The sequence below is a fragment of the Salvelinus namaycush genome, chromosome 35, assembly GCF_016432855.1.
Source record: "Salvelinus namaycush isolate Seneca chromosome 35, SaNama_1.0, whole genome shotgun sequence".
Lineage (NCBI taxonomy): Eukaryota > Metazoa > Chordata > Actinopteri > Salmoniformes > Salmonidae > Salvelinus > Salvelinus namaycush.
In genome coordinates, this window is record NC_052341.1 from 3,439,302 (window position 1) to 3,459,727 (window position 20,426).

At 42.9% G+C, this 20,426-nt stretch overlaps 1 protein-coding gene across 1 annotated transcript in view; it reads left to right on the forward strand.

The window, feature by feature from the left end:
* The window catches only part of LOC120029452 (histone acetyltransferase KAT6B-like), an 83,945-nt gene that overhangs the window by 23,878 nt on the left and 39,641 nt on the right, over positions 1–20,426 (forward strand). Inside the window, exons 4-7 of the mRNA XM_038974659.1 lie at positions 5,202–5,317; positions 5,794–5,875; positions 17,394–17,523; positions 17,789–18,894. Coding sequence (XP_038830587.1) covers positions 5,202–5,317; positions 5,794–5,875; positions 17,394–17,523; positions 17,789–18,894 — 1,434 coding nt within the window. The remainder of the gene's footprint in view (positions 1–5,201; positions 5,318–5,793; positions 5,876–17,393; positions 17,524–17,788; positions 18,895–20,426) is intronic.

Below are 20,426 nucleotides of genomic sequence, written 5' to 3' on the forward strand. Positions count from 1 at the left end.
TATCCCGGCCAAACCCTAATCCGGACGACGCTGGGCCAATTGTGCGCCGCCATATGGGACTCCCAATCACGTCCGGTTGTGATACAGCCTGGAATCGAACCAGGGTCTGTAGTGACGCCTCTAGCACTGATGTATTGATCCACATGTATTGATCACGTCTTTACTAATGCTGCAGAAATTTGCCTTAACCTTATCCAAATCCATCGGCTGTAGTGATCACAATATAGTAGCCATATCTAGGAAAACCAAAGTTCCAAAGGCTGGGCATAGAAGCTGGCTTGGGGGTAGAAGCTGTTAAGGAGCCTTTTGGTCCTAGACTTGGCGCTCCGGTACCGCTTTCCGTGCGGTAGCAGAGAGAACAGTCTATGACTTGGGTGAATTTTTTGGGCCTTCCTCTGACACCGCCTGGTATATAGGTCCTGGATGACAGGAAGCTTGGCCTCAGTGAGCATACTAAGCCGTACGCACTACCCTCTGTAGCGCCTTGCAGTCAAATGCCGTATATAGTGTATAAGATGTCATACAATAAGTTTTGTAGGGATTCATATGTTGACGTAAAGAATATTTGTTGGTCTGTGGTGTGTAATGAGGAGCAACCAGACGCTGCCCTTGACACATTTATGAAATTGCTTATTCCATTTACTAATAAGCATGCACCCATTAAGAAAATGTCTGTTAAATCCCTGTGAATTGATGAGATTAAAAAAAAAAAAAAAAATGTATGGTTGAGAGGGATGAAGCAAAAGGAATGGCAAATAAGTCTGGCTGGACAACCGATTGGCAAACGTACTGCAAATTGAGAAATCAGGTGACTAAACTGATTTAAAAAGAAGAAACTACACTACGAAACAAAAATAAATGTTGTAAAGAATGATAGTAAAAAGCTTTGGAGCACCTTAAATTAAATTCTGGGCAAAAAGGCAAACTCAGCTCCATCATTCATTGAATCAGATGGCTCATTCATCACAAAACCCACTGATGTTGCCAATTACTTTAATCATTTTTTCATTTTCAAGATTAGCAAATTCAGAGTTTGTTGCTGGCATGTCATGCCTGACAATACACATCCAAGTATAACTGATCAAATTAGCGTTGTAATTTTTGAATTCTGTAAAGTGAGTGTGGAAGAGGTGAAAAGAATTGTCAATCAACTTTGACAAGCCACCGGAGTCTGACAACTTTGATGGAAAATTACTGAGGTTAATAGTGGGCAATATTGACGCTCTTATTTGCTAATTTAAGCCTACTAGAAAGTGTGTGCCCTCAGGCCTGGAGAGAAGCAAAAATGATTCCCCTACCTAAGGATAGTAAAGCCCCCTTTACTGGCTCAAACAGCCAACCAATCAGCCTGTTACCAACCCTTAGTAATATTTTGGAAGAAATTGTGTTTGACCAGATCCAATGCTATTTTACTGTAAACAAATTGACAACAGACTTTCAGCACACTTATAGGGAAGGACTGATTGGCTAAGTGAAATTGATGATTCAAAAGTTTGGGAGCTGTTTTGTTAGACTTTTGACATTATCAATCATAGTCTGCTGATGGGAAAAACTTGTGTTATGGCTTTAGACTCCCTGCGATATTGTGGATAAAGAGTTACCTGTCTAACAGAACACAGAGGGTGTTCTTTAATGGAAGCCTCCAACATAATCCAGGTAGAATCAGGAATTCCCCATGGCAGCTGTTTAGGCCTGTTACTTTTTTCAATCTTGACTAATGCCATGCCACTGGCTTTGAGTAAAACCAGTGTGTCTATGTATGCGGATGATTCATCACTAGACACGTTGGCTACTACAGTGACTGAAATCACTGCAACACTTAACAAAGAGCTGCAGTTAGTTTCAGAATGGGTGGCAAGGAATAGGTTAGTCCTAAATATTTCAAATCATTCACTAAACTCTAAACCTTGTAATAAACAATGTGGAAATTGAGCAAATTGAGGTGACTAAACTGCTTGGAGTAACCCTGGATTGTAAACTGTCATGGTCAGAACATGTTGATACAACAGCAGCTAAGATATGGAGAAGTCTGTCCGTAATAAAGCACTGCTCTGCCTTCTTAACAACACTATCAACAAGGCAGGTCCTACAGGCTATAGTTTTGTCACACCTGGACTACTGTTCAGTCATGTGGTCAAGTGCCACGAAGAGGGACCTTGGAAAATTCCAATTGGATCAGAACAGGGCAGCACTGCTGGCCCTTAAATGTACACAGAGAGCTAACATTAATCTCTCAAAGTGGAGGAGAGTGACTTCATCACTTGTTTTTGTAAGAAGTGTTGACATGGTGAATGCACCATGCTGTCTGTTTAAACTACTAGCACACAGCTTGGACACCCATGCATACCCCACAAGACATGCCACCAAAGGTCTCTTCATAATCTCCATGTCAAGAACAGACTATGGGAGGCGCACAGTACTACATAGAGCCATAACTACATGACTGTGAAGAGACACATACGTACGCACAGACACATACACATGAGTCGGGCTGCAGAGTGAAGGAAAAGCAGCCAACAAGTGCTCAGCATATTTGGGAACTCATTCAAGACTGTTGAATGAGCATTCCAGGTGAAGCTGGTTGAGAGAATGCCAAGAGTGTGCAAAGCTGTCATCAAGGCAAAGGGTGGCGACTTTGAAGATTCTCAAATATAAAATATATTTTGATTTGTTTAACACTTTTTTTTGGTTACTACTTGATTCTATCTGTGTAATTTCATAGTTTTGATGTCTTCACTATTATTCTACAATGTAGAAAATAGTAAAAATAAAAACACTTCAATGAGTAGATGGTGTGAAAGTCGAGTTGTGGCCTGAGGGAACACACTTAATGTGTTATGAAATGTAATATTAAAAATTGTGTATATAACTGCCATAATGTTGCTTCCCCAGGAAGAGTAGCTGCTGGGATCCATAATAAATACAAATACATATTTGAAAAGCGAGTAGGGTAAATAGATTTTTTTGTTGTCTTAGTGTTGTATATTGAAACAGGCTTGAATAAGCTGAGTAGCCAATAGGCAGAGGGTAGCATAACTTGTCTGATTCTCTGTAATAGTGGTATGGGAATAATAATGCTTTTTATTTTGTAAAGTGGTTTCTTTCATCAAACACATTTTCAGTCACTTCCTTGTCTGAAGGATAAACAGGTTAATGTTAGGACCTACATGTTTTTTTGTAGCGTCTCATGGAATGTAGACCTACATTGAACACCACACATTGGCTGCAACTGTAGGCTGAATGATAGAACAGCTATTTCTCCATTATTTTTGATGGTAGGCCTAAATTATGATCAAATAGCCACAGTAGCCAACTTGATCCCTGTCTAAAACTGTGACTTAAAGTGGGTTCAGCCTCAGTGTTCACAGTAAACGCCCGCTGGAAGTTGCACAGAATTTTCACTGTTTTCAAGTTTGTGCTCAGCAGACCTAAAATGACATGGCTTCTGATGCCCTCGCTAGTTTGATTTTGTATTTCACATTCCCAGCCTTACTTTCTTCTGTTTTTGTCCACAATATTGAGTCGTTGAAACTGAAACAGTGCATCTCGAATGGAGGCAGCAAACAATATACCGGCTGTGATTTACAACCTGATAGCAATATCTTTTGGACTACCAAGGACTGTATTGGTGAATTATATTAATCATGCATTGATGAACTGCTTCCATCTATTCTGACAACAAATCAAATCAAATGTTATTTGTCACATACACATGGTTAGCAGATGTTAATGCGAGTGTAGCGAAATGCTTGTGCTTCTAGTTCCGACCATTTCAGTAATATCTAACAAGTAATCTAACCTAACAATTCCACAGCAACTACCTTACTCTACGTATTGTTATTTCTTTGTCAGATAGAACCTATTTTTAAAACTATATATAAAGTTGGTTTTGTAGCATAAACTGAATTTGATATTTTTTACTGATATTATGAGCGTCTGTTTTTCATATCTGCGAAGTAGTTTAAAACACTGTCAGTTTCACTTTTAACCTCCTTGTGTGAACATGATGGGAAGGTCGAGTCTACTGCTCTGTGAAACTGATGCTAAACAATATGTGTCAAGTAGCACCCTCTTCCCCATTCAGGCTTCAGCATTCACAGCTCTTTACTTTTTCCACATTTTTTTTTGTTACAGACTGAATTTAAAATGGATAAAATGTAAGATTTTGTGTCACTGATCTACTCACAATACCCCGTAATGTCAAAATGGAATTATGTTTTCAGAACATTTTACAAATTAATAAAAAAATGAAAAGCTGAAATATCATGAGTCAATAAGTACGGCAAGCCTAAATACATTGTGTAAAAATGTGCTTAACAAGTTGGATAATAAGTTGCATGGACTAACTCTTTGTAGAATAAGGGTGTTTAACATGATTTGTTTAATGACTACCCTACCTCTGTACCCCACTCGTACAATTATCTGTAAGGTTAAGAGCAGTTGATGTCTAACAGATTCAACCACAAAGACCAGGGAGGTTTTCCAATATCTCGCAAAGAAGGGCACCTATTTGTAGATTGGTATAAAAAAAAGCAGATATTAAATATCCCTTTGAGCAAGGTGAAGTTATTAATTACACTGTGGATGGTGTATCAATACACCCAGTCACTACAAAGATACAGGCATCCTTTCCAACTCACTCCTGAGTGGCCTAGTAACAGTTTTGACTTAAATTGGCTTGAAAATCTATGGCAAGACTTGAAAATGTCTGTCTAGCAATGATCAACAACCAACTTGACAGAGCTTGAAGAATAAAAAAATATATAATGGGCAAAAATTGTACTTTCAAGGTTTGCAAAGCGCTTACCCCAAAAGACTCTCAGCTGTAATTGCTGCCAAAGGTGATTCCAACATGTATTGACTCAGGAGGTTGAATACGTATGTAATTAAAATATATTGGTGTTTTATTTTTATTTATATATATTAAAAAGTATATATATATTTCAGTTTGACATTACAGAATATTTTGTGTAGATGGTTGACAAAAATTACAATTAAATCCATTTGAATCCCACTTTAACACAACAACATGGGGGGGGGTCCAGGGGTGTGTATGCTCTCTGAAGGCAGTGTAGGTCTCTCTCGGCCCTGGTCAAAAGTAGTGCATTACATAGGGAATATGGTGCTGTTTTGGACGTGAACAAAAATCTGGTTGAAATGTACAAGAACACTAACATGCTCCTCTTTAATTACCTCTACAGGGCACCCGTCTTGTCTGAAGTTTTCCCCAGAGCTGACCACTAACGTCAAGAGATTGCGATGGCAATGTATAGAATGTAAAACATGTAGCTCCTGTCAAATACAGGGCAAAAACGCTGTAAGTATTATAACGATGTGATGTTGTTCTAATTGCTGTTTACAAACCATTTTAATCCGTGATATAGATTGATACTACCTTCATAGAGACATAGTGAGTCTAACGTCTCAAGGCATTATGGGTAGTACATGTCCTCTTAATGATATTGGCTGGTCCCAAATAGCACCCTAGTCACTATATAATGTACCACGAAGGTCAAAGGTAGTGCACTATATGGGTAATAGTGTGGTGTTTGGGACACAAACAATATCATTACAGATGTTTTCAAAAACATAGATCAGCCTTTTCCCGGGCAACATGTTGTACATTGAAGACGCACCACCCTTTCTTCATTCAAAACATAAATCACCTTCTCATCCATATTAATCTAAACGGACGTGTACCTCCTTTAGAGTGAAATGACAGAAGGTGTAACATCTATGCAACTACAGGGAAGCCACCATACAGCCCCACACATGCCTCCTGTCTCATTGCAGGACGAGATGCTGTTCTGTGACTCCTGTGATCGGGGGTTTCACATGGAGTGCTGCGACCCGCCTCTCTTAAGGATGCCAACAGGTAACGGTGTTTTATACACAGTGTGTCATGTTTGGCTCCTTAGTTTTGTCTGAGGTTGTCTCTCTCTCTCTCTCCTTCTGTCTGTCTTTTTCTCAGTCTCTATCTCTCTTTCTGTCTCTCTCAATTAAATTCAAGGGGCTTTATTGGTATGGGAAACATATGTTAACATTGCCAAAGCAAGTGAAATAGATAATATACAAAAGTGAAATAAACAATAAAAATAAACCGTAAACATTACACTCACAGAAGTTCCAAAAGAATAAAGACATTACAAATGTCATATTATGTATATATACAGTGTTGTAACAATGTACAAATGGTTAAAGTACAAAAGGGAAAATAAATAAGCATAAATATGGGTTGTATTTACAATGGTGTTTGTTCTTCACTGGTTCACAAATCTTACTGCTGTGATGGCACACTGTGGTATTTCACCCAGTAGATATGGGAGTTTATCAAAATCTGGTTTGTTTTCGAATTCTTTGGATATGTGTAATCTGAGAGAAATATGTTTTTATTTTTATTTATTTTTTATTTCACCTTTATTTAACCAGGTAGGCCAGTTGAGAACAAGTTCTCATTTACAACTGCGACCGCAGACGACACCATTCTGTATACTTCTGGCCCTTCCTTGGACACTGTGCTATCTAACCTCCAAACAAGCTTCAATGCCATACAACGCTCCTTCCGTGGCCTCCAACTGCTCTTAAACGCTAGTAAAACCAAATGCATGCTTTTCAACCATTCGCTGCCTGCACCCGCCCGCCCGACTAGCATCACCACCCTGGACGGTTCCGACCTAGAATATGTGGACATCTATAAATACCTAGGTGTCTGGCTAGACTGTAAACTCTCCTTCCAGACTCATATTAAACATCTCCAATCCAAAATCAAATCAAGAATCGGCTTTCTATTTCGCAACAAAGCCTCCTTCACTCACGCCGCCAAACTCACCCTAGTAAAACTGACTATCTTACCGATCCTCGACTTCGGCGATGTCATCTACAAAATAGCTTCCAATACTCTACTCAGCAAACTAGATGCAGTTTATCATAGTGCCATCCGTTTTGTTACTAAAACACCTTATACCACCCACCACTGCGACCTGTATGCTCTAGTCGGCTGGCCCTCGCTACATATTCGTCGCCAGACCCACTGGCTCCAGGTCATCTATAAGTCCATGTTAGGTAAAGCCCCGCCTTATCTCAGCTCACTTGTCACCATAGCAACACCCACCCATAACACTCGCTCCAGCAGGTATATTGCACTGGTCAACCCCAAAGCCAACACCTCTTTTGGCCGCCTTTCCTTCCAGGTCTCTGCAGACAATGACTGGAACAAATTGCAAAAATCTCTGACGCTTGAGTCTTATATCTCCCTCTCTAACTTTAAGCATCAGCTGTCAGAGCAGCTAACCCGTACATAGCCAATCTGTAAATAGCACACACATCCCCATATTATTACTTACCCTCTTGCTCTTTTGCACCCCAGTATCTCTACTTGCACATCATCATCTGCACATCTATCACTCCAGTGTTAATGCTAAATTGTTAATAATATTATTCGCGTCTAGGGCCTATTTATTGCTTACCTCCCCACTCTTCTACATTCGCACACACAATTTTCTATTCTTCTTTTCTTTTGTGTTATTGACTGTACGTTTGTTTAGGTGTAACTCTGTGTTGTCGTTTTTGTCGCACTGCTTTGCTTTATCTTGGCCAGGTCGCAGTTGTTTATTTATTTATTATAATTTTTTTTCACCTTTATTTAACCAGGTAGGCTAGTTGAGAACAAGTTCTCATTTACAACTGCGACCTGGCCAAGATAAAGCATAGCAGTGTGAACAGACAACAACACAGAGTTACAGATGGAGTAAACAATAAACAAGTCAATAACACAGTAGGAAACGTAAAAAAAATGCATATTGAAATTTTCGACTATCGTAGATTTATCAGTGGTGACGGTGTTTCCTAGCCTCAGTGCAGTGGGCACCTGGGAGGAGATGCTCTTATTCTCCATGGACTGTTTCTGTTTGAAAAAGCTAGCCTTAGCTTTCCTAACTGGCTGAGTATATTGGTTCCTGACTTCCCTGAAAAGTTGCATATCGCGGGGGCTATTCGATGCTAAAGCAAAATGCCACAGGATGTTTTTGTGCTGGTCGAGTGCAGTCAAGTCTGGGGTGAAGCAAGGGCTATATCTGTTCTAAGTTCTACATTTTTTGAATGGGGCATGCTTATTTAAAATGGAGAGGAAAGCACTTTTGAAGAGCAGCCAGGCATCCTCTACTGATGGGATGAGGTCAATATCCTTCCAGGATACCCGGGCCAGGTCGATTAGAAGGGCCTGCTCGCTGAAGTGTTTTAGGGAGTGTTTGACAGTGATGAGGCGTGGTCGTTTGACCGCGAACCTATTACGCATGCAGGCAATGAGGCTGTGATCGCTGAGATCCTGGTTGAAGACAGCAGAGGTGTATTTAGAGGGCAGGTTGGTCAGGATGATATCTAAGAGGGTGCCCATGGTTACGGATTTAGGTTTGTACCTGGTAGGCTCTTTTCTGGATTTTGATAATTAGCGGGTATTGGCCTAATTCTGCTCTGCATGCATTATTTAGTGTTCTACATTGTACACGGAGGATATTTTTGCAGAATTCTGCATGCAGAGTCTCAATTTGGTGTTTGTCCCATTTTGTGAATTCTTGGTTGGTGAGCGGACCCCAGATCTCACAACCGTAAAGGGCAATGGGTTCTATAACTAATTCAAGTATTTTTAGCCAGATCCTAATTGGTATATCGAATTTTATGTTCCTTTTGAGGCCCTTCTTTCCTTGTCTCTCAGATCATTCACAGCTTTGTGGAAGTTACCTGTGGCGCTGATGTTTAGGCCAAGGTATGTACAGTTTTTTGTGTGCTCTAGGGCAAAGGTGTCTAGATGGAATTTGTATTTGTGGTCCTGGCGACTGGACATTTTTTGGAACACCATTATTTTGGTCTTACTGAGATTTACTGTCAGGGCCCAGGTCTGGCAGAATCTGTGCAGAAGATCTAGGTGCTGCTGTAGGCCCTCCTTGGTTGGTGACAGAAGCACCAAATCATCAGCAAATAGTAGACATTTGACTTCAGATTCTAGTAGGGTGAGGCCGGGTGCTGCAGACTTTTCTAGTGCCCTCGCCAATTCGTTGATATTTATGTTGAAGGGGGTGGGCTTAAGCTGCATCCCTGTCTCACCCCACGGCCCTGTGGGTAGAAATGTGTGTGTTTTTTGCCTATTTTAGCTGTACACTTGTTGTTGTACAACATTTTAAAATGTTGTATGTTTTTCCCCCAACACCACTTTCCATCAATTTGTATAGCAGACCTTCATGCCAAATTGAGTCAAAGGCTTTTTTGAAATCAACAAAGCATGAGAAGACTTTGCCTTTGTTTTGTTTTGTTTGTTTGTCAATTAGCGTGTGCAGGGTGAAAACGTGGTCTGTCATACAATAATTTGGTAAAAAGCCAATTTGACATTTGCTCAGTACATTGTTTTCACTGAGGAAATGTACGAGTCTGCTGTTAATGATAATGCAGAGGATTTTCCCAAGGTTGTTGTTGACGCATATCCCACGGTAGTTATTGGGGTTAAATTTGTCTCCACTTTTGTGGATTGGGGTGATCAGTACTTGGTTCCAAATATTGGGGAAGATGCCAGAGCTAAGGATGATGTTAAAGAGTTTTAGTATAGCCAATTGGAATTTGTTGTCTGTACATTTGATCATTTCATTGAGGAAACCATCAACACCACAGGCCTTTTTGAGTTTGAGGGTTTTTATTTTGTCCTGTAGTTCACTCAAGGTAATTGGAGAATCCAGTGGGTTCTGGTAGACTTTAATAGTTGATTCTAATATTTGTATTTGATCATGTAAACTCAGCAAAAAAAGAAACATCCCTTTTTCAGGACCCTGTCTTTCAAAGATAATTTGTAAAAATCCAAATAACTTCACAGATCTTCATTGTAAAGGGTTTAAACACTCTTTCCCATGCTTGTTCAATGAACCATAAACAATTAATGAACATGCACCTGTGCAACGGTCGTTAAGACACTAACAGCTTACAGACGGTAGGCAATTAAGGTCACAGTTATGAAAACTTAGGACACTAAAGAGGCCTTTCTACTTACTCTAGAAAACACCAAAAGAAAGATGCCCAGGGTCCCTGCTCATCTGCGTGAACATGCCTTAGGCATGCTGCAAGGAGGCATGAGGATTGCAGATGTGGCCAGGGAAAGAAATTGCATAAATGTCCGTACTGAGAGACGCCTAAGACAGCACTACAGGGAGACAGGACGAACAGCTGATCGTCCTCGCAGTGGCAGACCAGGTGTAACAACACCTGCACAGGATTGGTATATCCGAACATCACATCTGCGGGACAGGTACAGGATGGCAACATCAACTGCCCGAGTTACACCAGGAACGCACAATTCCTCCATCAGTGCTCAGACTGTCCGCAATAGGCTGAGAAAGGCTGGACTGAGGGCTTGTAGGCCTGTTGTAAGGCAGGTCCTCACCAGACATCACCGGCAACAACGTTGCCTATGGGCACAAACCCACCGTTGCTGGACCAGACAGGACTGGCAAAAAGTGCTCTTCACTGACGAGTCATGGTTTTGTCTTACCAGGGGTGATGGTCTGATTCGCGTTTATCGTCGAAGGAATGAGCGTTACGCCGAGGTCTGTACTCTGGAGCGGGATCGATTTGGAGGTGGAGGGTCCGTCATGGTCTGGGGCTGTGTGTCACAACATCATCGGACTGAGCTTGTTGTCATTGCAAGCAATCTCAACGCTGTGCGTTACAGGGAAGACATCCTCCTCCCTCATGTGGTACCCTTCCTGCAGGCTCATCCTGACATGACCCTCCAGCATGACAATGCCACCAGCCATACTGCTCGTTCTGTGCGTGATTTCCTGCAAGACAGGAATGTCAGTGTTCTGCCAAGGCCAGCGAAGAGCCCGCATTTCAATCCCATTGAGCACGTCTGGGACCTGATTGATCGGAGGGTGAGGGCTAGGGTCAATCCCATCAGAAATGTCTGGGAACTTGCAGGTGCCTTGGTGGAAGAGTGGGGTAACATCTCACAGCAAGAACTGGCAAATCTGGTACAGTCCATGAGGAGGAGATGCACTGCAGTACTTAATGCAGCTGGTGGCCACACCAGATACTGACTGTTACTTTTGATTTTTACCCTCCCTTTGTTCAGGGACACATTCCATTTCTGTTAGTCACATGCCTGTGGAACTTGTTCAGTTCATTTCTCAGTTGTTGAATCTTATGTTCATATAAATATTTACACATGTTAAGTTTGCTGAGGGCGTTTCTTTTTCTGCTGACTTTATATGTTTTTGCTGTTTGTTTTTTGTTATAGAGACAAAAAGATTGGAGAAGTGGTTTACCCATACATCTCCATTTTGGATAGATAATTCTTGTTGTTGTTTGTTTAGTGTTTTCCAATTTTTCCAGAAGTGGTCAGAGTCTATGGATTCTTCAATTACATTGAGCTGATTTCTGACGTGCTGTTCCTTCTTTTTCTGTAGTGTATTTCTGTATTGTTTTAGTGATTCACCATAGTGAAGGTTTAGGCTCAGCTTTTCTGGGTCTTTGTTTTTGGTTGGACAGGTTTCTCAATTTCTTTATTAGATTTTTGCATTCTTCATTAAACCATTTTGTCATTGTTGTTAATTTTCTTCGTTTTTTTATTTGAGATTTTTAGATTTGATAGGGATGCTGAGGTCAAATATACTGTTAAGATTTTCTACTGCCAAGTTTACACCTTCACTATTACAGTGGAACGTTTTGTCCAGGAAGTTGTCTAAAAGGGATTGAATTTGTTGTTGCCTAATTGTTTTTTGGTAGGTTTCCAAACTACTTCCCTTCCATCTATAGCATTTCTTAATATTACTCAGTTCCTTTGGCTTTGATGCCTCATGATTGAGTATTGCTCTGTTCAAGTAGAGTGTGATTTTGCTGTGATCTGATAGGGGTGTCAGTGGGCTTACTGTGAACACTCTAAGAGGCTCTGGGTTGAGGTCAGTGATAAAGTAGTCTACAGTACTACTGCCAAGAGATGAGCTATAGGTGTACCTACCATAGGAGTCCCCTCGAAGCCTACCATTGACTATGTACATACCCAGCGTGCGACAGAGCTGCAGGAGTTGTGACCCGTTTTTGTTGGTAATGTTTTCATAGTTGAATACTATGTTTTCATAGTTGTGCCTAGGGGGGCATATGGGGGAGGGAATGCTGTCATCTCCAGGCAGGTGTTTGTCCCCCTGTGTGCTGAGGGTGTCAGGTTCTTGTCCGGTTCTGGCATTTAGGTCACCACAGACTAGTACATGTCCCTGGGCCTGGAAATGATTGATTTCCCCCTACAGGATGGAGAAGCTTTCTTCATTAAAGTATGGGGATTCTAGTGGGGGGATATAGGTAGCACACAGGAGGACATTTTTTCTCTGTTAAGATCATTTCCTTTTGCATTTCTAGCCAAATGTAAAATGTTCCTGTTTTGATTAATTTAATGGAGAGAGTTAGGTCAGCTCTATACCAAATTAGCATACCCCCTGAGTCCCTTCCCTGTTTCACACCTGGTAGCTTGGTGGATGGGACTCCCAGCTCTCTGTAACCTAGAGGGCAACCAGTGGGTCCGTCTCCTCTATATCATGTTCCTTTGATGCAGTCCAGGTTCCTGCTCTTCAGGCCAAAGGCAGATTACCTCAGGTCTTGGATATTCGAGATGAGATGGTGAAGGCTTTGTGTTCCATAAAGTGTCCAATGTTGTTGGCCTTGTGGTTTGGCCTCAGGCCAGTAAGTGTGAGCAGAGCCTGCTGAGCATCTGGTGCATTCCATTGGCTTGGGCTAGTGTAAGAGTGGGGGTTGGGCCTGTTTGCCTGCTCACAGCCTGGGTGTTTGTGTGACTTCCATGTTGAGGCCCTCTTTGCGGGGGTGGGGTGCATGGGGTGGGCAGGAGGAGCATACGTCAGATCTGAGGGGGCCTAAATGGGGTGTGGGGATGGTTGACTTGGGGGGGTGTTGATTGGTGGTGTGGATATGGCTGGTGGTGTTGTGGTCTGGATGTAGGGGGGGGGGGGTCCCGCAGGTCTTGGAGAGTATCTCACTGGTCTGTGCCTATTGAACTGTTGCTGCTGTGTGAAGTGTTGGGGCTGCGTTTGAGAGCGATGTCCTTTAGAGTCCGGGTGAAGGTGGGCACTTCTGCCTTTTATAGGTGGACCTGGTCATAAAGGCTGTTCAAATCCACGGTGGAGTGGTGGGCCAGGAAAACATTTAGTTTTGAGGCACAGTCACAGGAAATACTTGCGTTTACCTGCTGTATGGTAGCAGGGTGGAAATCTTTTTTGTGGTAGCAGGGTGGAGATAACCACTTGTGCGTTGGGGAAAGTAGAAGAAGCTTTTTCAATCACTCCCTTCAGTGCTGTGGCCACCCTTTCCTGCTGTGCTCTCAGGTCGTTTGTGCCTGTGTGTATTATTATGTGGCTGGGTGAACCTAGTTGGTCCTCAGACAGAAGGTCTAGGGCGCTGGGTGTATTATTATGTGGCTGGGTGACCCTAGTTGGTCCTCAGACAGAAGGTCTAGGGCGCTGGGTGTATTATTATGTGGCTGGGTGAACCTAGTTGGTCCTCAGACAGAAGGTCTAGGGGGCGCTGGGTGTATTATTATGTGGCTGGGTGAACCTAGTTGGTCCTCAGACAGAAGGTCTAGGGGGCGCTGGGTGTATTATTATGTGGCTGGGTGAACCTAGTTTGTCCTCAGACAGAAGGTCTAGGGGGCGCTGGGTGTATTATTATGTGGCTGGGTGAACCTAGTTGGTCCTCAGACAGAAGGTCTAGGGCGCTGGGTGTATTATTATGTGGCTGGGTGAACCTAGTTGGTCCTCAGACAGAAGGTCTAGGGGGCGCTGGGTGTATTATTATGTGGCTGGGTGAACCTAGTTTGTCCTCAGACAGAAGGTCTAGGGCGAGCTGTGTGTTTGGACACCAGAGTTTAGACACACTGTGTTTGGGAAAAAGTTTTTTTTCTTCTATATATTTCCCATTTGAGCTGGCTTCTCTGCGGGGGTGGCCACCTCTATAGTGGGTTGTTCTCTGTCACACGCCATCCCCCTCGCCCTCTCCTCCAGCAGTCTGACTCTCTCCTCTAGTGCTCTGTTCTTCTCCTGCTCTTTAATTTTTATATTGTTGAAGTTGTGTCACCACAGTCCAGAGTGCAGATATGTCTCTCTCCACCTCCAACTCTCTGGGTCTGGTTAAGGGGGTGTTGTTGTGCTGGACTGTTGTCTGGGTCTGTGCTGACTGGAGTGTAATCACCTGCTGTTCCAGCTCCACCTGTCTTACCTCCAGCTGGGTAAATGTATCCTTCATTTCAATGAGGGAGTAGTACTCTGTGCTGGGAGGTTGGCTTTCCGCTTGGGGTTGCTCGTCTGTGGGGTTATGTAATGAAGAGGTCTGGTCTGACCCGCTCGGGGTGGGGGTATCTTTCTCAAGGGAGAGCTTCTCCTGCTGGACTATAATTCTTTGATTAGGTGAAAGTCCATTTGAAACGGTGTGGGGTTTCCCTGTACCATTACTGTTCCAGACTTATAGAGATTTATATTAGCTGACTCAGAGTCCTCGTTGTCTAGTATCCTGAGTTTCCACCCCTCGTTAACACCCCCTCTCTTAACAGAGGGGCAGTGTGCTAATATAGCACTGTGCCATGCCAGGGGATGGTCTGTGTGGAAGATGAGGTTGCTGATGCTCCCATTTTTATAATAGTCAGCAAAAAGTGTCTCTTGATTTTCCATAAGGAGCTTCATTTTGTGATCTTTTCTTGCCTTATCATTCTTTACATACACAGGGTACTGTATTTTAATTACCTCTGAACAGCGGGAGGCAGCTTCTAAGGCCTCTCCATTTGGTTGGAGTAGACTGTTCGACTCTCCTGACGTTGTTGGGCTAACGGGCTTTGACAGCTCTCACTTGACACGTCAGAGCTAATTGAAGTTGTATCAAGTTTGGAAGCCTTAATTTAGCATTCAGTCATTATCAAGTAATGTAATTTATTTTTCTTCTTGGCTTGTGGAAATAAAATATAGCTTCAGACTAGAGGTCGACCGATTATGGTTTTTCAACGCCGATACCAATACCGATTATTGGAGGACCCAAAAATCCGATGCCGATTAATCGGCCAATTTTTTTTCTTTCTTTTTATTTGTAATAATGACAATTACAACAATACTGAATGAACACTTATTTTAACTTAATATACTACATCAATAAAATCAATTTAGCCTTAAATAAATAATGAAACATGTTCAATTTGGTTTAAATAATGCAAACCAAAGTGTTGGAGAAGAAAGTAAAAGTGCAATATGTGCCATGTAAAAAAGCTAACGTTTAAGTTCCTTGCTCAGAACATGACAACATATATAAGCTGGTGGTTCCTTTTAACATGAGTCTTCAATATTCCCAGGTAAGAAGTTTTAGGTTGTAGTTATTATAGGAATTATAGGACTATTTCTCTCTATACGATTTGTATTTCATATACCTTTGACTATTGGATGTTCTTATAGGCACTTTAGTATTGCCAGTGTAACAGTATAGCTTCCGACCCTCTCCTCGCCCCTACCTGGGCTCGAACCAGGAACACATCGACAACAGCCACCCTCGAAGCCGCCCCATATCATCAACCATGTGTAGTTAACTAGTGATTATGTTAAGATTGATTGTTTTTTATAACGTAAGTTTACTGCTAGCTAGCAACTTACCTTGGCTTCTTGCTGCCCTCGCGTAACAGGTAGTCAGCCTGCCACGCAGGCTACTCGTGGAGTGCAATGTAAGGCAGGTGGTTAGAGCGTTGGACTAGTAACCGGAAGATTGCAAAAACGAATCCCCGAGCTGACAAGGTAAAAATCTGTCGTTCTGCCCCTGAACAAGGCAGTTAACCCACCGTTCCTAGGCCGTCATTGAAAATAAGAATGTGTTCTTAACTGACTTGCCTGGTTATATAAAGGTGTAAAAAAACTAAACTAAAAAAACGGCAAATCGGTGTCCAAAAACACCGATTACCGATTATTATGAAAACTTGAAATCGGCCCTAATTAATCTGCCATTCCGATTTAATCGGTCGACCTCTACTTCAGACTAAACATTACTCACTCAGTTCCAGGTTGGATGGTGTTTTCAGGTTTCTGTTGTTTTCCAGAGCGTTTGCTGTATAGCGTTGGAATAATAATCATTTGTAGTTGTAAGCATTTCAGGTAATTCCGTAATTCCGTCCAAAATCAGGTTGTAGGTTTTGAGTTTTGATTTGGAGTGAAGGTTATGTTGTGGAGGGTAGTATCCCGTATATGTTCCTGACAAAAAATGCAAGTTTATTTAACTATAAATCTATATATTTTTTAAGAACATGCTGAAAAATGCAGGAACTCATCTGATCATGACCTCGCTCTCTCTCTCTCTATCTTTGTCTCTTTCTTTGTCTCATTGTAGTGAAGCAGACATGGCTTATTAGGAGTTAGCATACATATCAAATGATTCCCCAGTCCCAGCGGTGATGTATTATCTGTAGATTACAGTACAGGGCCTACAGCTATGCTTGTAATGATTGAACATGTACTGAAGTGTAGGACGCTTGGCAGACAGACTAATATTCACACAGTCGAATCGCTTTGCTCAAAAACATGCTGACATGGGCAGTGTCCCAAATGCTAGCCTATTCTCTCCACCGGTCAAAGTGTTGCACTATAGAGGGAGTTGCCAGTTGGGACGCAGTCTGTTTGGGTGGAGGTTTCTTCCTTATGGATTTCCCTGCCTTGTGTTGATTTAATTGATTGTAGTTCGTTGTGAGGAGTGTTTCTCTCTCCCTCTCTTACTCCGTTCGTTGTAAGAAGTGAGTAGGAGTGTTTCTCTCTCCCTCTCTCTTTCTCCGTTCGTTGTAAGAAGTGAGTAGGAGTGTTTCTCTCTCCCCCTCTTTCTCCGTTCATTGTAAGAAGTGAGTAGGAGTGTTTCTCTCCCCCTCTTTCTCCGTTCGTTGTAAGAAGTGAGTAGCAGTGTTTCTCTCTCCCTCTCTCTTTCTCCGTTCGTTGTAAGAAGTGAGTAGGAGTGTTTCTCTCTCCCCCTCTTTCTCCGTTCATTGTAAGAAGTGAGTAGGAGTGTTTCTCTCACTCTGTTCGTTGTAAGAAGTGGGTAGGAGTTTCTCTTCCTCTCTCTCTCTCCATTCGTTGTAAGAAGTGAGTAGGAGTGTTCCTCTCTCTCTCCCCCTCTGTCTGCATTAAAAGGAAATGTTTCAAATGAATGTGTCCTGTGAATTGATGAAGCCTCATAACGGATTTTGTCTCTGGCTCTGTCTCTCCCTGTGTGTGTGTGTGTGTGTGTGTGTGTGTGTGTGTGTGTGTGTGTGTGTGTGTGTGTGTGTGTGTGTGTGTGTGTGTGTGTGTGTGTGTGTGTGTGTGTCTGTGTCTGTGTGTCTGTGTGTCTGTGTGTGTGTCCAGGTACCTGGGTTTGTCAGGTCTGCAGGCCCAAGGAAAATGGAAAGACATTTCTGCATATGAAAGCCGATCAGATCAAACGTCGATATGCAAAGCCAATCGGGAGGCCCAGAAATAAGCTCAAACAAAGAATGTAAGTTTATCACTATGGTATGTTAGAGGAGATATTGTTCTTACTTTGTTGTACCAATAAATGATTGCTCAGAGTGTCTGTAAACCACCTTATTGGCTCAAGGAAATCAACCAGCTTTTTATCGTAATATTTTGTTATTGAGTTATGACTAAGTTGTTAGTACTTACATTCTCATAAAGTTTAGCTTTGTTTCACCGTATAGCTTTTATTTATGACTCTTAAAAAATAATTTAGTATCCTAACTCTATGTTGTTTTGTTGTCTAGGTCTGTAAGCAGTGGTGATGGCTCCATGCTAGCCCGGGGAGGAAGGGGGTCACCTGGTAGGGGTCAAAAGCTTACCGTCTGTTCCACACCTTCATCTGGTCATGCAGCATCTGTGAAGAACGCCACAGACAGATTGGCTGTTGCTACAGCTGACCCCTGTTGGGCAGGTGACGCTGTCACTCCCCCTCCCCAATTCACCACCTCCTCCTCCACCCTCTCCACCACTCCCCCCCTCACGCCCACCTCGTCCTCCTCCTCCACCCCAGCAGCTATACTCACCGTTAACAAGAAAACCAAAGGGCTTATCGATGGGCTTTCCAAATTCTTTACACCCTCACCTGTCGGTCGTAGGTCGTCGCGAGCCGGCGAGATCTTAGACCCCTCAGCCTCGAAAGGATCACAGTCTTGTTGTCCTGCTAGGAAAAAGCCTGTCCCTCCGCCAGAACTATGGAAACTAAGTCAATCTCCGTCAGTTGTTGTTGGCATGGCTGCAAAGCTAACCACCACCACCCTATCTCCCTGTACACTCCCCCTCTCTCCCCCACCCACGTTGGCTGGACAGGGCTCCACCACCTCCCAGGTATTCTCCACCTCTGCTAACTCCCCCCCGAGTTCTTCCAGCCAGTCTAGCGTCCCCTCCCTTACTATTTTGTCTGATCACAACCAGCTCAAGGGACTCTTTGACGGACTCTCCCATATCTATGCCACTCAGGGACAGTCTCGGAAAAAGGGACTGCCTTGCTACGCACCAGCTAAGCGCAGGCACCATAAGGCATCCAAAACGTGTCCTCTCATTCCCCATCCTTCCCAGCAGCACCTTGGAAGGAAAGAGAGAATAAAGAATCGGTTGCTGTTGTTGTCCCATTCATCTCCTAACGCCTCTTCCCATCCTGGGCACGGCCGGCCAAGGGGGCGCCCCTTTAAGTTGGTCAGTCATTTCAGACGTAACCCCTTTTTTAGAAAGCACAGAATGCTAGGCAGGCTAAGATGTAGAATGACCCCTCAGAAGGGAATCCAGGAAATGACCCCTCAGAAGGGAACCCAGGAAACACCAGGAAAGGGAGACATGACAGACGAAGGAAGAATTAAGACAGAGCACCACCATGGTAAGAAAAGGCTTGAACGCTCCGACCGAAACTACCTACTGCTATCTCTTCTTTTTTTTAACCCCCCAAGGCTTGTCACTAATTGCCTGGCTATTTATACAAATGTATACTATTGTATGAGCTAGCTAATGTTTTCTTTTAAAGAGTGAACAAGCACATTGTGGCTTTACCTCACTTTTATTAAATAACATTTTAACAAGTTTCTACTACTAATCTTTTCTTTTTACCACCTACTTTTAATTCATTAATTTCAATTTGTTTACCCTGTTTAATTGCGTTTTTTTTAACTTTAATGGCTGAATTATAGTCTAGCAACGCGGCTTCAGTCCCATCTCTCTGTCGCCGGCGTCTTTGTTATAGTAGTGCATCATATTAGTGCATGACCTAAACACAAAACCCTCATACGGCTTCCTCTGTCCTCCTGTCCTTGACCTAAACCCTCATACTGCTTCCTCTGTCCTCCTGTCCTTGACCTAAACCCTCATACTGCTTCCTCTGTCCTCCTGTCCTTGACCTAAACCCTCATACTGCTTCCTCTGTCCTCCTGTCCTTGACCTAAACCCTCATACTGCTTCCTCTGTCCTCCTGTCCTGGACATAAACCCTAAACCCTCATACTGCTTCCTCTGTCCTCCTGTCCTTGACCTAAACCCTCATACTGCTTCCTCTGTCCTCCTGTCCTTGACCTAAACCCTCATACTGCTTCCTCTGTCCTCCTGTCCTGGACATAAACCCTAAACCCTCATACTGCTTCCTCTGTCCTCCTGTCCTGGACATAAACCCTCATACTGCTTCCTCTGTCCTCCTGTCCTTGACCCTCTGCCGTGCACTGCCTTCGCCCACGGTGATCGGCACCTAGTAGTAACTGTAGTGTAGTGTGGTTTCATTATTAGCACCCCCCCCCCCCCAGTTCCACACACCACTACCACCAGTGGCACTGTCACCATTCACCCTACACCTCCAACAGTTGTTAGACTGACACATACACCCTAGTGATTGACATTCACCTACCATTGATGATTCACACTTGACATGATAATTACGACTATTGATCTACTATTGATCTACTATTTATCAACTATTGATCTATCTTTCCATCATTTGGTGTCATAGGTCCGGTTTCCCGGACACAGATTTAGCTTAGTCCTAGACTAAGAAGCACGTCCAATTTTAGATTCTCAATTTAGCTTTTTAGTCCAGGGCTTAATCTGTGTCTGGGAAACCGGACCTAAAGGGCTAAGATCCTGTTTTGTTTTTTTAAAGGATATGGATTGGATTTGAAGGGGTTGTTAACAGATGTGGGACCAAGTCACTGTTATTCAAGTCACAAGGTCTGAGTCTCAAGTCAGGTCCAAAGTAGAACGGATCGAGTCTGGAGTCAAGTCTCTAAGAGCGAGTCGCGTCTCAAGTTTTTTTCCCAAGTTGAGTCTCAAGTAAAGTAAAAAAAAAAAAAAAAAAAAAATCTATACATGCAATGACTGGTTCAACTACAAATCTTTGTCTATGTATTGAGGCTACCAGACGGCCCTTTTC